At 41.6% G+C, this 17,159-nt stretch overlaps 2 protein-coding genes across 2 annotated transcripts; both read left to right on the plus strand.

The window, feature by feature from the left end:
- The first annotated feature begins 12,060 nt into the window (after positions 1-12,060).
- Positions 12,061-12,990, plus strand: LOC115457109 (olfactory receptor-like protein OLF1). Its single transcript, XM_030186533.1, has one exon. The coding sequence runs from the start codon at positions 12,061-12,063 to the stop codon at positions 12,988-12,990; it is 930 nt and encodes a 309-aa protein (XP_030042393.1).
- A 2,879-nt stretch (positions 12,991-15,869) lies between these two features.
- Positions 15,870-16,787, plus strand: LOC115457110 (olfactory receptor 1444-like). The gene has a single exon (XM_030186534.1). It carries the CDS (start codon positions 15,870-15,872, stop codon positions 16,785-16,787), a length of 918 nt encoding a protein of 305 aa, XP_030042394.1.
- Positions 16,788-17,159: the final 372 nt, after the last annotated feature.

Below are 17,159 nucleotides of genomic sequence, written 5' to 3' on the forward strand. Positions count from 1 at the left end.
ACTTATCTTATCGGTAGCATTCATTCACAGCAGAATAGGTAAATGTCCCCAAGCCGACGATGGCCAGCGTTTTGCGTTATGGCTACCTCAGGGTCTGGGCGACAAAAAAACTATTATAATCTCTAAAATAGCACAAATCAATCAAGAACCAAAACTGGAACTTCTCTTAGTGAAGAGTTACCTAGAGGGAGAACGAGCAGATTCTGCTTGGAGGACTTCAGTACTAAGGGGCCCTTTTACTAAGGTATGTCGAAAAATGTCCTGAGGGAATTGGGGATGACCGCCCCTTACTCCCCCAGTGGTCACTAACCCCCTCCCACCCTAAAAAAATACTTCAAAAATATTTTTACCAGCCTCTATACCAGCCTCAAATGTCATACCCAGCTCCATGACAGCAGTATGCAGGTCCGTGGAGCAGTTTTAGTGGGTGCAGTGCACTTCAGGCAGGTGGACCCAGGCCCACCCCCCCCCCCACCTGTTACGCTTATGGTGGTAAATATGAGCCCTTCAAAACCCACCACATGGCCACTATACCCACATGTAGGTGCCTCCCTTCACCTCTTAGGGCTATGGTAGTGATGTACAGTTGTGGGCAGTGGGGGGGGGGGGGGGGTTGAGGGGCTCAGCACACAAGGTAAGGGAGCTATGCACCTGGGAACAATTTCTGAAGTCCACTGCAGTGCCCCCTAGGATGCCCGGTTGGTGTCCTGGCATGTCAGGGGGACCAGTGCACTACGAATGCTGGCTCTTCCCAAGACCAAAGGGCTTGGATTTGGTTGTTTCTGAGATGGTTGTCCTCGGTTTCCATTATCGCCGAAAACCAGGGATGACCATCTCTAAGGACGACCATCTCTAAGGCCGACCTAAATGTGGAGATTTGGGCATCCCCAACTGTGTTATCGAAACGAAAGATGGATGCCCATCTTGTTTCGATAATACGGGTTTCCCCGCCCCTTCACTGGGACATCCTGCGAGGACGTTCTCAGGAAATCTTGGGTGCCCCCTTTGATTATGCCCCTCCACGTGCAATTCTGGAGACTGGACCTACAAAAAGATATAAACAGGATGGAGTCAGTCCAGAACGCAGCTACAAAATTGGTCAGTGGTCATTGACATAAAATCATATGGGGACTGACTTATAGACCTCAATATGAAAGCTCTGAAAGAAAGGCAGGAGAGAGGGGATATGATAAAGATGTTTAAATACCTCTATGGCATTAATGTACAGGAGGTGAGACTTTTTCAAACGAAGGAAAACTCTGGTATGAGAGGGCATAGGATGAAGTTAAGAGGTTATAGTCTCAGGAGTAATCCAAGGAAATACTTTTTTACATAAAAGGATGGTGGACATGTGAAATAGCCTCCCAGTGGAGGTCATGGAGATGACGATTGTGTCAGAATTTAAGAAAGTATGGGACAAGCACGTGGGATCTCCTAGATTAAGGAAGAGATAATGGTTAATGAGGATGGACAGACTGGATAGGCCATTTGGCCCTTATCTGCTATCATATTTCTATGTTTCAAATTCACATTTGACTACTGTTTGATTTGGTCTAAACATACTGCTGTGTGCTCTATCAGGCTATGACCCACCTCCGAATGCTGCAATGCGACTCCTACCTCCCCTAAACTGGGACAACCAGGATGAGTGACCAGTTGGAGCAGCAGGCAAAATGATTTCACCCGTGTTAATGCCCCTGTCCATTCTTCTAGTCTCCACACACCTTAACACCAGCTCTTAGACTTCCCCTCATTCCTAACTGTAGCTACCCCTCCCTGTCTGTATCTTGTTCGAACCTGCGAAGACATACCTATGTCCCCTCCAAGTCTCCAGTCCCTTCTGTCCTATTTACCTCCCTCCCCCCTCCAGTTGCTCCAAATCCCTTTCCCCAGTCATGTCAGGCTGACTCCCATTTGCGTGTCTGACCTCCCTATGGGGCTAGGTCAATTCCTAACCAATTGGCATGCGTTGATGCCTATGTATTAGCGTAGCCAAGCCCACTTCCAACCACAAAATACACTCTCAGTGGTTGGAGCGCAGTTGTAAAAATTAGCTTATGATACCTCAGTGGCCGTGGATTTTAACCAGCAGTAAAAAAAAAAGCCCATCAATTCATAAAGTACACATTTAAGTTGTGACGCAGGCTTCAGGCAAGCTGTGCCCCTGGGCATGCCTACTATACAAGTACAAGCCAGTTCATTCCATGCATAATTATAGCCATGACCTAACTTCATACAAGTCTATTTAACCTCTTAAATCTCTGGTTTAAAGACCCTGTGTATATCCCAAAAATTATTTACAGAATCACTCTCTTTAAAAAGATTTTTGGCATAAGTAGTGGTTTTTGAATGAAGCAAAAGTAAAGGATAGACATTAATTATTTCCAAGAATGGTAGACGTAGAGGGGCATAATCGAACGGGGCCCCCAAGTTTTCCTGGGGCCGTCCTCGCAGGACGGCTCCATGATGGGGCAGGGAAACCCGTATTATCGAAACAAGATGGGCGTCCATCTTTCGTTTTGATAATATGGTTGGGAACGCCCAAATCTCCACATTTAGGTTGACCTTAGAGATGGTCGTCCTTAGAGATGGTCACCCCTGGTTTTCAGTGATAATGGAAACCGAGGACGCCCATCTCAGAAACGACCAAATCCAAGCCATTTAGTCATGGGAGGAGCCAGCATTCGTAGTGCACTGGTCCCCCTGACATGACAGGACACCAACCGGGTACCCTAGGGGGCACTGCAGTGGACTTCAGAAATTGCTCCTAGGTGCATAGCTCCCTTACCTTGTGTGCTGAGCCTCCCAATCCCCCCCCCCAAAAAAAAAACAAACCCCACTCCGCACAACTGTACACCACCACCATAGCCCTAAGGGGTGAAGGGAGGCACCTACATGTGGGTACATTGGGTTTGTGGTGGGTTTTGAAGGGCTCACATTTACCACCACAAGTGTAACAGGTAGGGGGGTGGGCCTGGGTCCGCCTGCCTGAAGTGCACTGCAGTACCCACTAAAACTGCTCCAGGGACCTGCATACTGCTGTGATGGAGCTAGGTATGACATTTGAGGCTGGCATAAAGGCTGGTAGGGTGGGAGGGGGTTGGTGACCACTGGGGGAGTAAGGGGAGGTGATCCCCGATTCCTTCCAGTGGTCATCTGGTCAGTTCAGGCACCTTTTCACGGCTTGGTCGCAAGAAAAAATTGACCAGTGCTCGTCATGGACGCCATTCTTTTTTCCATTATCGGCCAAGGACATCCATGTGTTAAGCACGCCCCAGTCCCACCTTCGCTACACTGCCGACATGCCCCTGTGAACTTTGATAGTCCCCACGACTGAAAACAGTTGAGGACGCCCAAAATCGGCTTTCAATTATGCAGACTTGGGCGACCCTGAGAGAAGAACACCCATCTCCCAACTTGTGTCGGAAGATGGGCGCCCTTCTCTTTCGAAAATAAGCCTGATAATCATTGTAACACAAATTGTGAACATACTTCAGAAGTATATAGAGGGCACTAGCAAGTTACGTAAAAAAGTTGGGGAAGGGGAGTAGGTGCCAGGTTGCTCATGGAAATTTCCATCCATATATTTCTCAAACTACATGAATCTCAAGTGTACAGACTGGATGAGCCATTTGGTCTTGGTCTGCCATCATTTGCAATATCACTATATAGCAAAGCACAAAGCAAAGACAGGTATTTGCTCCTTCATTAAACATATTGAACCTATGGGATCAATTCTCAAATGGACCTACAGCGAGAATAAATATTCAGGTCTTCATGTGGGATACCAGATCTCACAGGATGCAAACTTTCCTGTTTATTGAAAGGTAAGAAATTAAGCACATTGCAAATAATCCAAAATCCAAAGACCTCGATGACTTTCAAACAAATCTTCTCAATTATGAAACTGGATGAATGACTAATAAATGCTTATTGTGTTTTAAGCTTAGGATCGAATGGAAAAGGCAAATTTTACTACAGTGGCAGAATTCATCATTTTGGGGTTTCATGAATTTCCAGAGCTGCAAATACCTCTTTTCATTCTGTTTCTATTGATTTATCTGACCATCCTAATGGGGAATCTCACTATTATCCTCATTGTGTGCCTGGACCCTCATCTGCACACCCCCATGTACTTTTTCCTCAGTAACTTGTCATTTCTTGATATCTCTTGCACCTCCGTTTCTCTTCCCAAGCTGCTGGATATCCTTCTAAGAAAGGCTCATCGGGTTTCTATGACTGGGTGTTTTACACAAATGTATTTTTTTCTTTCTCTGGCTTGCACAGAAATTTTAATTCTATCGGTCATGGCTTATGACCGATATGTTGCTGTATGTCAACCCTTGTCTTACTATTTGGTTATGAATCAGAAAGTCTGTATCCTGATGAGCACAGTAACATGGATCTTAGGGTTTCTGATACCTGGATCTTATCTCATTTTTATCCCTCAGTTCTCTTTTTGTGGCTCCTATGAGATTAATCATTTCTTCTGTGATTCCACAGCATTGCTAAAGCTTTCTTGCACCAGCACCTTAACTATTCAATGTATAATTTATTTTGGGGGAGGGTTCTTAGGGTTCTTCTGTTTTACCTCAACCCTCACATCCTACGTCTACATAATCTCCAACATCCTGAAGATCCGTTCCACAGAGGGAAGACGTAAAGCCTTCTCCACCTGCTCCTCCCACCTCATGGTTGTATGTCTGTTCTATTTGACTTTGATATGTGTATACATTAGACCACCATCCATGCAAACAATACACATAAACAAATTTATTTCTATATTACATAATACTTTAATTCCAATGTTTAACCCTCTAATTTACAGCCTGAAAAACAAGGATGTTAAAAATGCCCTTAGAAAATGTTTCTGCTGAAAGCTATGTACCTAGTGTCTAAATTTAAGAGTTAGGCAGAGATTGTGCAACTTTATTGCATTTTAATGTTAATATTACAACCATGTGTGTTTGTATGTAGATACATATATGTTTGTTTATTAGTATTTATTTACTGCCTTTTTGAAAACTTTTCACCCAAGGGGGTGTACAGCAGAGATAAGATGAATATAGGCCACATACAATTACAGCAATAGGCACTGCTAAATGCCAGAGATGACTATCAGGTGAATTTTCGAAAAGAACAGTGCCCATCTTCCGACACAAATCGGGAGACGGGCGTCCTTCTCGCAAGGTCACCCAAATCGGCATAATCGAAAGCTAATTTGGGCGTCCTCAACTGCTTTCCGTCGCGGGGATGACCAAAGTTCACGGAGGTTTGTCAGCAGTGTAGCGAAGGCAGGACTGGGGCGTGCTTAGGAGATGGGCGTCCTCGGCCGATAATGGTAAAAAGAAGGGTGTCCCTGATGAACACTTGGGCAACTTTACTTGGTCCATTTTTTTCACGACCAAGCATCAAAAAGGTGCCCGAACTGACTAGATGACCACCGGAGGGAATGGGGGATAACCTCCCCTTACTCCTCCAGTGGTCACTAACCCCCTTCCACCCTCAAAAAGAATCTTTAAAAATACTTTTTTGCCAGTCTCTATGCCAGCCTCAAATGCCACACTCAGGTATCTGGAGCAGTTGTAGTGGGTGCCGTGTACTTCAGGCAGGTGGGCCCATGCCCATCCCCCCCTACATGTTACACTTGTGGTGGTAAATGTGAGCCCTTCAAAACCCACCACAAACCCACTGTACCCACATGTAGGCGCCCCCCCCTTCATTCCTAAGGGCTATGGTAGTGGTGTACAGTTGTGGGTTTGGGGGGCACAGCACCGAAGGTAAGGGAGCTATGCACCTGGGACCTTTTTCTGAAGTCCACTAGGGTGCCCAGTTGGTGGCCTGGCATGTCAGGGGGACCAATTCACTATGAATGCTGGCTCCTCCCACAACCATACGGCTTGGATTTGGTCGTTTCTGAGATGGGCGTCCTTGGTTTCCATTATCACCAAAAACCGGGGACGACCATCTCAAAAATGACCTAAGGACGACCATCTCTAAGATCGATCTAAATTTCATGATTTGGGCATCCCCGACTATTATCGAAAGGAAAGATGGATGTCCATCTTGTTTCAATAATACGGGTTGCCCCGTCCCTTTACGGGGCCGTCCTGCGAGGACGTCCTCATGAAAACTTGGGCGCCCCATTTGATTACGCCCTCCACGTATTCCTATGGGCGTCTCTAGTGTTTAGCGCATGCCTATTTTTAGCATGTGCTAAAAACGCCAGCGTGCCTTAGTAAAAGACCCCCATAATTCTCTCATTCTTTAAAAAGCTCTAAAAATTATGTGCACACATTTGGGCATGCACCCATTTAGACATGCAAATTTAAGCATGGGATCCACGTGTACATTTTACATATGGTCCAAAAGTGGTGTGCGGCCCATGGGCCCATCTCTTCAACAAGGCTTACAAAGAAAACCCATAACTTTACTAAATCACCTCACCAACTCACCCAGCTACGACAGTATAGTTTCTTTAATCTCTTTATGTATCCACCTAAACCTTTTCTTCTTTCCCTATTTAACACTTTTACATCACTAATCATATCTAATATCCGGGAATAGCAAAAGCATAACAAGACTCTGTAAGCCACATTGAGCCTGCAAATGGGTGGGAAAATGTGGGATACAAAGGCAATTAATAATAATAATAATGGGCAGATTAGGAGTTTTCCTTTAATTGTCATGTGAGAGAATTTACACCAGTGTTTTATTGTTATACATGGTCACATCGAAATGTAAATATACTATTAATGTTGATTTGCAATTCAATTCTTTTATGCACAACCCTTTATTGAAGCTCAGTAGACTGTAGAATTTGTTAGGCATAAACATTCTGGCTTTTCAAGAATATTTATGGTTTCCATTGAATTCAAAGACCTACCTTTGCCGTTACTTTTAGTTCCACTGTGTATTATGGTTGTGTAATGCTGATTTTATTAGACATGTCTTATTATGATCCAAACTGAGAAAATTTTATTTGGATTAATTAGATACAAATAATGAAAAAAATCCCTACTCGATTATTCCTATTTGATTTTTCTTATATATAAGCCATCTTCCAATGGCATTTATAATTTTGCTTGCTTCCTTCCTTCATATTGTGGACTATAATTCAATATAAAGATATTATCTTTAGTGGACAATGTTTATTTTGTCTATTTGAAATATATTTGTGGAATATTGGTATATCTGTTCAAAGTTTACTCTTTGTAAAAATTAAAATTCAATAAAGAAAAAATTTTAAAAAAAGTAAATGAGAAGAAATAAAAGACAAGACTCCTGTTCTCTGAATTATAACTTTATGTGCCAATTTTCAAAGGAGTGAAATGGTAAAGAAAGGTTTTATGGTTTGTTTACTGAAGTGTGGTAAGTCTTTGCACTTGCAGCGTATGAGGTGAAAAGTTAGCATGCAGTATGTGCAAAGCCCGTGCAGAAAATGTTTTGGGTAAGCTCAATGTCTGTGCGGCCTCTACTGCACAAGGCAGAAACAAGGAGGGTAATTCTTTAAGGACTGAACAGAGTTCGGCACTTAAAACACACCTGTTTGAATGTCTGTTCTACAAAGAAATGTAGCCACCTTATGCATACTTACCTTGGAGGCGCAAGCATTTATACCAGCTATACAGTTGGTGTAAATTCTCAGGACTTGTTTAGAGAAGAATTTGCATAGATTATATTATTATATTATGGCTCCCAATCAAAGAACGTATCAACTTCAAAGCCCAGACTTTAATCCACAAGATAATACACGGAGAATCTCCAGACTATATGATAAATCTGACCAACCTCCCAGCAAGAAACATGTCTGTATCCTCGCGAAAGTACCTCAACCTGCACTACCCCAACTGTAAAGGACTCAAGTACAAAACTTATTATGGATCCAATTTCTCTTTCCTGGGCAGCCAACTCTGGAACACTCTCCCTAGACCTATCTGAGCAATCCATGACCACCTATCATTCAGGAAAGCACTAAAAACCCATTTATTCAAGCAAGCCTACCCAAAGGACCCAGATTAATCTTATGAACCCATCTACCTTACATATACCGAAGAGAAAACGACATTGACCCAGACTCTATCTCCCACCTTACCCTCCTCTCTATCACCTGTCTCTACCTACCCATCCATCCTATTACTACCCATCATTACTATGTTATACTTCATTTCCTATTTTACATAACAAAATTCTATGTTACCTATTACTATGTAAGCCGCATTGAACCTGCTTTTAGTAGGAAAGTGCGGGATAAAAATGTAATAAATAAATAAATAAATAAATAGTTATAATCTAGTCACATAAATGTATATCTTGCCCAAACTCCACCCATGTGAACATTCAAATACAAAATCAACACTATTGCATCTTGGCAAACAATTACGGAATACTGTATAGCTAGAACATGGCTATTTATATGTGCATGTGTCTACATTCACATCTACTTGATTGAAACACTGGTATCTAAACATCTTCTTGTTGCTTTATAGTAGGTGGCTCGGAAGTTAAGAATTATGTAAAGTAAGCACAAATCAATGTTTAGAATGACCATATATGCACAATACCCTCAAGAATAATTATTACCCCCAATTCTTCATTGCCCAAAGAGGCAGCTATCTGTTCATCCACCCCCTGATCACCTCCCCCCACCCCCTAAGCACATACTGGGAGGTCCCCTTGAGAGTATTGTGGTATGGTAGAGAGATTTCCAAATGTTCTTGCCAGTTGACCTCTGGGTTCAAAATAGTGTCTCTGACCCCTAGAGGAATTCTCTTGCTACTCCCTTACCGGTCAAGCTGCCAGTGTAATTTGTAACTATTGAAAACTATGTTGGCACATTTGCAAAGTGGCATTGGCTGTTGAAGAGTGTGACTGGAAGGCCCTTTAGGAGAAATCAGTGCCAGCTAAGCATATTATAGAATAGGCTTACTTGATATTTTAGTGACTAAATCTACACCATCTATTTACACCAACAAAAAGATGGCATAAATCTTAGTGTGTAGATTTAGGCAGACTGGGCCATATTCTATAACTAGGGGGCAGTAATCAGGGGGTTAGTGTTGTTCCTAATAAAATATAGAAGAAGAAAACAGTATATACTGATTTTCTTTCTTTACTATGATTAATACTAGTAAGATTTTTATTTGGAGATGGTTTATGCTGGCTGTTGAAGGTTTGTAGGCCTCACTGGGCCTAGAACAGCACAATTTGCATCTCTGATATTTTCCATTTAGGTTTCTTTTCCTCTAGTATTGCTGTATGCCAGAATCTGAGTTTTACATTTCCAGTTCACTTTTTTTGCCTTTATATCTCTATCACTGACCTGTGGTCCTTTGTTTTACATTTCTATGTGTGTCCATCTTTCAAGGAAAGGATGAAGTATCTTCAGTACCAGACTGGCTAATGTACTAAACATTAGCACGTGCTAACCATGTAGACGTCCAAAGGGGTCCTTTTACAGAGGTGCACTAGCTTTTTTAGCATGCACCAGAAATAAGCACAGGCTAAATGTTAGAGACACCCGTATATTTCTATGGGTTTCTCTAGCTTTTAGCATGCACTAATCAGCACACACTAAAACTTCTAGTGCGCCTTTGGTAAAGAATCTCTACATAGTTAGTGTTTGCTAAAAACGCTAGTGCACCTTTATAAGCAGGGTCCCTAGATTGAAAGTGTAGATATGATGCCTCCTCATGAGCGGGCATATCTGTTAGTATGGTCCCTTTACTAAGATGCACTAAAAAGTGGCCGGAATGAGTTACACGAGTTCTGAGGCTACTTTTTTTGCCGCAACTTAAAGCTGAAGTTCCCATTTTGGAAATAATGTCCTCGTCCTAATTCTACTACTACTACTTATCATTTCTATAGCACTACTAGACATACGCAGCACTGTACACTTGAACATGAAGAGACAGTCCTTGCTCGACAGAGCTTACAATCTAATTAGGACAGACAAACAGGAGATAAGGGAATATTAAAGTGAGGATGATAAAATAAGGGTTCTGAACAAGTGAGTAAGGGTTAGGAGTTCAAATCGAAGCTAAAAGCCCACCTTTTTGATGCTGCTTTTAAGACGGCCAGAGATGGAGCTTGACGTACTGGTTCAGGAAGTCTATTCCAGGCATATGGTATAACAAGATAAAAGGAATAGAGTCTGGAGTTAGCAGTGGAGGAGAAGGGTGCAGATAAGAGAGATTTACCCAGTGAACGGAGTTCCCGAGGAGGAATGTAGGGAGAGATGAGAGTGGAGAGGTACTGAGGAGCTGCAGAGTGAATGCACTTGTAGGTCAATAAGAGGAGTTTGAACTGTATGCGGAAATGGATAGGAAGCCAGTGAAGTGACTTGAGGAGAGGGCTAATATGAGCATAACGACACTGGCGGAATATTAGTCGTGCAGCAGAATTTTGAACAGATTGAAGAGGAGAGAGATGGCTAAGTGGGAGACCTGTGAGAAGCAAGTTGCAATAGTCTAAGCGAGAGGTGATAAGAGTGTGGATGAGGGTTCTGGTAGTATGCTCAGAAAGGAAAGGCCGAATTTTGGTGATATTATAGGGAAAGAAACAACAGGTTTTAGCAGTCTGCTGAATATGTGCAGAGAAGGAGAGGGAGGAGTCGAAGACGTTCCCATTAGCACGTAAGCATTAGTGCCTAAGCCCTACTGCTTCGCATTTTGTAGGCTGTAAGGGCACACGGGCTAATCGGTTGGTGCACGGTGATGCCTACACACTAAGCAATTAGTATAGCCAGGCTCACTCTTCACCTCAAAGCAACCCCCAGTGGTTGACGTACCAATGCAAAATCAGCTCATGACGCATGAGCAGATTTTAATCGGCTGTAAGCACACGTTACTGCTTGCCACTGCTGGGTAAAAGGACCCATTCAGAGGTAAGATGTAGGCTGGAGCATTATCTACTGTACAGGTATATGACAGAGGGGCGTAGCCAGACTTGGGTGGGAGGGGGGTCCAGAGCCCAGGTAATGGGGCACATTTTACTCCCACCCCCAGCGCCATCGCACCCCCCGCCATTGCCACCACCCCACTTTGCCCCCCCTGCCGACGACCCTCTCGAATCCCCCTCCCACCGCCAAACCTCCCCTCCCACCGCCACCGTCGTCACCTACCTTTGCTGGCGAGGGACCCCAATCCCTACCAGCTGAGGTCCTCTTGCTTCCCGCGCAATGCTTCATTCTGTTTCTGATGTCCTGCACGTGCAGGATGTCAGAAACAGAACGAAGCCTTGCGCATGAAGCAAGAGGACCTCGGCTGGCGGGGGTTGGGGTCCCTCGCCAACAAAGGAAGCCCACGGCGATGGCGGGGGAGGGTTGGCAGCGGGAGGGGGGTCGAGAGGGTCATCAGCAGGGGGTCCATGACCAAGTCTACAGGGGCCAAGGCCCCCATGGCCACACGTAGCTTCGCCCCTGATATGACAGCTCACAACATGCATAATTTTTGGCATGACCTAACTTCAAATGAATCCATTTAACCTCTTAAATCTGCATTTTAAAGATGCTATTTATACCCTTCCCCCCCCCCCCCCCAAAAAAAAAATATATATATAATTACTGTCTTTTGAAGGTTTTAGCTTAAGCAGTTGTAAGAAGTATATGGAGGGCACTAGCAAGATAAAAATTATGGGGACTGGGAGTAGGCGTTGAGTTACTCATGGAAATTTCAATACACATATTGCCCAAACTACATGAATCTCAAGTGTACAGATTGGATGAGCCATTTGGTCTTTGATAACCATCATTTACAATATCACCAATTAGGAAAGCACAAAGCACAGTTAGGTATTTGCCCTTCATTACATATATTCAACCTCTGGGATCAATTCTCAAATGGACCTACAGTGAGAATAAATATTAAGGTCTTGCTGTGGGTTACCCGATTTCAGCTGATGCAAACTCTCCTGTTAGTTTGCAAGTAAGGAATTAAGCACATTATCAGTTATGAGAAATTAAAAACTCCATCAAACTCCAAACACCATGATGACTTTCCAACAAACCTTCTCACTCATGAAACTGGATGAATGTCTTATAAATGCTTATTGGTGTTTTAAATGCGGAAACTAATGGAAAAAGCTAATTTTACCACAGTGACAGAATTTATCATTTTGGGGTTTCCTGAATTTCCAGAGCTGCAGATTCCTCTCTTCTTCCTGCTTTTATTGATTTACCTGATCATCCTAATGGGGAATCTCACTATTATCATCATTGTGTGCCTGGACCCTCACCTGCACACCCCCATGTACTTTTTCCTGAGTAACTTGTCATTTCTTGATATCTCTTGCACCTCCGTTTCTCTTCCCAAGCTGCTGGATATCATTCTAAGAAAGGCTCATCGGGTTTCTATGACTGGGTGTTTTACACAAATGTATTTTTTTCTTGCTCTGGCTTGCACAGAAATTTTAATTCTATCAGTCATGGCTTATGACCGATATGTTGCTGTATGTCAACCCTTGTCTTACTATTTGGTTATGAATCAGAAAGTCTGTATCCTGATGAGCACAGGAACTTGGATCATAGGGTTTATGCTACCTGTAATGTATCTTATATTTATCCCTCAGTTTTCTTTTTGTGGCTCCAATGAGATTAATCATTTCTTCTGTGATTTCTTAGCATTGCTAAAACTTTCTTGCACCAACACCTCAACTGTTCAAGGTGTAGCTTATATTTTGGGGGGGTCCATAAGTTTCTCCTGTTTTATCTCAACCCTCATGTCTTATGTCTACATCATCACCAACATCCTGAGGATCCGTTCCACAGAGGGGAGACGTAAAGCATTTTCCACTTGCTCCTCCCACCTCACGGTTGTATGTCTGTTCTATCTGACTATGATATGTATGTATCTTAGACCACCGTCCATGCAATCAATGGGTATAAATAAAGTTCTTTCTATATTAATTAATACTTTAATTCCAATCGTTAACCCTTTTATTTATAGCCTAAAAAACAAGGATGTAAAAAAAGCCCTTAAAAAATGTTTCTGATGAAATCTGGATAACCAGTAATTCTACACACACACGATTGTAATATGAACATTTCAATGCATTTTTGGTGCCTATGTTGGGCAGCTTCTTATTGAATTAACCCCTTAACTGTTAAATAAATACATAAATAAATATATATGTGTTTACTGTCTTTTTAAAAAATATTCGCCCAAGGTGTTATACAGCAAGAATAAGTTGAATATAGGCAACATACATTAGAGCAGTAAATTATTCAATTTGGTATATTTTGCTACTTAAATTGTGAACACAATATGCAATAAAACATATTAATAGACAACCTAGGGGTTAAAAGTGGAACACACAGACAAAATAGAGTAACAGGGGTTAGAAAGTAAGGGGACCTATTTAATGTGAATTGCACGTGAAGTCACAAGGGTGCATAAATATTTATTTAGTTATTTGTAGCATTTGTATCCCACATTTTCCCACCTATTTGCAGGCTCAATGTGGTTTACATCGTTTCGTATTGGTGATCACCAATTCTGGAAAAGAGAAATAACATAGTTAAGATGGAGGTGACAATGTGCAAAGTGTTGCGTACATCTAGGTGAAATTATATTATCTGAATTATCTAATTATCTAATCCACTCTATCACCTGGTGTTATACAGCAAAAATAAGTTGAATATAGGCAACAAACATTTCAGCTAGACGTATGCAAGGCTTTACACATTATCACCTGTATTCTATAAGAACACACATAATTGTGGGAATATCCCAATCCGCTCAAGACTCTCCCAACGCCATGCCCACGTTTTGTAGATGCACATAACATTTATGCACAGATGCCGCTTGTACATTTAAATTAAATCCAATTTGCCCCAATAAATTTCTTGTTATAGTTAATAGTGCTGATGTTTAGCTCAGATCTTTGTAGAATCTTGCGAGATGTTTTTTTAATATTATTTCAGATGATAGTTTCTTGAACCCAATCTTAACTGTATTTTTTCTTTTAGTATGGTTGTGGGGTTTTGTTTTTTTTCTTTTCTTTTCTTTCTGATCCTGAATATGTAATATAAGCAATATTAAACTGACAGTATATTTTTTATAATGTGGGATATAAGTACTAAAATTAAAATTTATAAAAAATGAAAATTATCAGAACTAATTGACTCATTATTTAATTAAATTGTGAGCATAAATTGGGCACATGTAATATTTTTGCCTTTATATCTCTGTCACTGACTTGTGGTCCTTTGTTTTACATTTCTATGTGTGTCCATCTTTCAAGGAAAGGATGAGGTATCTTCAGTACCAGACTGGCTAATGTACTAAACATTGCCACTTGCTAACCATGTAGACGCCCAAAGGGGTCCTTTTACAGAGGTGCACTAGCATTTTTAACATGCGCTAAAAATAAGCACATGCTAAATGTTAGAGATGCCCATTTATTTCAATGGGTGTCTCTAGCTTTTAGCATACACCAATCATTAGCACACACTAAAAACGCTAGTGCGCCTTTGGTAAAGAATCTCTACATAGTTAGTGTTTGCTGAAAACGCTAGTGCACCTTTATAAACAGGGTCCCTAGGTTGAAAGTATAGACATGATGCCATATCTGTTAGTATGGTCCTTTTGCTAAGATGCACTAAAAAGTGGCCGGCATGAGTTTCACGAGTTCTGAGGCCACTTTTTGCCGCACCTTTAAAAGCTGAAGTTCCCATTTGGGAAATAATGTTCTCATGCTAATTCTCACATTAGCATGTGAACATTAGTGCCTGAGCCCTAGTGCTTCCCATTTTGTAGGCTGTAAGGGCACACGGACCATGGTAATGCCTACACACTAAGCAATTAGTATAGCTAGGCTCACTCTGCACCTAAAAACAACCCCCAGTGGTTGATGTACCAATGCAAAATCAGCTCATGACGCATGAGCAGATTTTAATCGGCTGTAAGCACACGTTACTGCTTGCCACTGCTGGGTAAAAGGACCCATTCAAATTGTGACTTAATGCTCCAGCCTACATCTTACCTCTAATCATATCCAGGGGATTCTTTGAGGGGGTACTGAGTACCGGCACCTTTTCCATTGTCTGCAAAAATTGACCCATGGACCCCAAGTTTTAATGAAAGAGCTCAGGCTCTACACACCAATTCTGCCTTGTCATAGATTCTGTGACTGGTTGCAGGGGGCCTGGCTATTGTGGGGTGGGTCTCTCAGTGATCACCCCACCCCTGAAGGGTAGCCTGGTATTTGAGTACTGACACGCGCTGACCATATCTACTGTACAAGTGTATGACAGCTCACAACGTGCATAATTTTGGGCATGACTTAACTTCAAATGAGCCCATTTGAATCTGCATTTTAAAGATGATATGTATACCCCCCAAAAAACATTTATATAATTACTCTCTTTTGAAGGTTTTAGCTTAAGCAGTTGTAAGAAGTATATGGAGGGCACTAGCAAGATAGAAATTATGGGGAATGGGAGTAGGTGTTGGGTTACTCATGGAAATTTCCATACACATATTGCCCAAACTACATGAATCTTAAGTGTACAGATTGGATGAGCCATTTGGTCTTTGATAACCATCATTTACAATATCACCAATTAGGAAAGCACAAAGCACAGTTAGGTATTTGCCCGTCATTACATATATTCAACCTCTGGGATCAATTCTCAAATGGACCTACAGTGAGAATAAATATTAAGATCTTGCTGTGGGTTACCAGATTTCAGCTGATGCAAACTCTCCTGTTAGTTTGCAAGTAAGGAATTAAGCACATTATCAGTTATGAGAAATTAAAAACCCCATCAAAATCCAAACACTATGATGACTTCTCAAACAAGCCTTCTCACTCATGAAACTGGATGAATGTCTTCTAAATGCTTATTGGTGTTTTAAACTCAGAAACCAATGGAAAAGGCTAATTCTACCACAGTGACAGAATTTATCATTTTGGGGTTTCCTGAATTTCCAGAGCTGCAGGTACCTCTCTTCTTCCTGCTTTTATTGATTTACCTGATCATCCTAATGGGGAATCTCACTATTATCATCATTGTGTGCCTGGACCCTCACCTGCACACCCCCATGTACTTTTTCCTCAGTAACTTGTCCTTCTTTGATATCTCTTCCACCTCAGTATCTCTTCCCAAACTGCTGGATATCCTTCTAAGGAAGGCTCATCATGTTTCTGTGAATGGGTGTTTTACACAAATGTATTTCTTTACGTCTCTGGCCCTTATGGAATTTTTAATTCTTTCAGTCATGGCTTATGACCGCTATGCTGCAGTTTGCCAGCCCCTGCATTACCATTTAATTATGAATCAGAAAGTCTGTATCCTGATGAGCACAGGAATTTGGATCTTAGGGTTTATGCTACCTGTATTGTATCTTATTTTTATCCCTCGATTCTCTTTTTGTGGCTCCAATGAGATTAATCATTTCTTCTGTGATTTCTTAGCATTGCTAAAACTTTCTTGCACCAGCACCTCAACTGTTCAAGGTGTAGCTTATATTTTGGGGGGGTTCATAAGTTTCTCCTGTTTTATCTCAACCCTCATGTCTTATGTCTACATCATCACCAACATCCTGAGGATCCGTTCCACAGAGGGGAGACGTAAAGCCTTCTCCACCTGCTCCTCCCACCTCACGGTTGTATGTCTGTTCTATCTGACTTTGATATGTGTGTATCTTAGACCACCGTCCATGCAATCAATGGGTATAAATAAAGTTGTTTCTATATTAATTAATACTTTAATTCCAATCTTTAACCCTTTTATTTATAGCCTAAAAAACAAGGATGTAAAAAAAGCCCTTAAAAAATGTTTCTGATGAAATCTGGATAACCAGTAATTCTACACACAAACGATTGTAACATCATCATTTCAATGCATTTGTGGTGCCTATCTTGGGCAGCTTCTTATTGAATTAACCCCTTAAATTTTAAAATAAACATGTATTTGCTGCCTTTTTAAAAAATATTCACCCAAGGTGTTATACAGAATGAATAAGTTGAATATAGGCAACATACATTACAGCAGTAAATCATTCAATATGGTATATTTTGCTACTGAAATTGTGATCACAATATGCACTAAAACATATTAATAGACAACATAGGAGTTAAACAAAAGTGGAACACATAGACAAAATAGAGTAACAGGGGTTAGATAGTAAGGGGCTTATTTAATGAGAATTGCAGGT

This window comes from Microcaecilia unicolor, chromosome 14, assembly GCF_901765095.1.
Source record: "Microcaecilia unicolor chromosome 14, aMicUni1.1, whole genome shotgun sequence".
Lineage (NCBI taxonomy): Eukaryota > Metazoa > Chordata > Amphibia > Gymnophiona > Siphonopidae > Microcaecilia > Microcaecilia unicolor.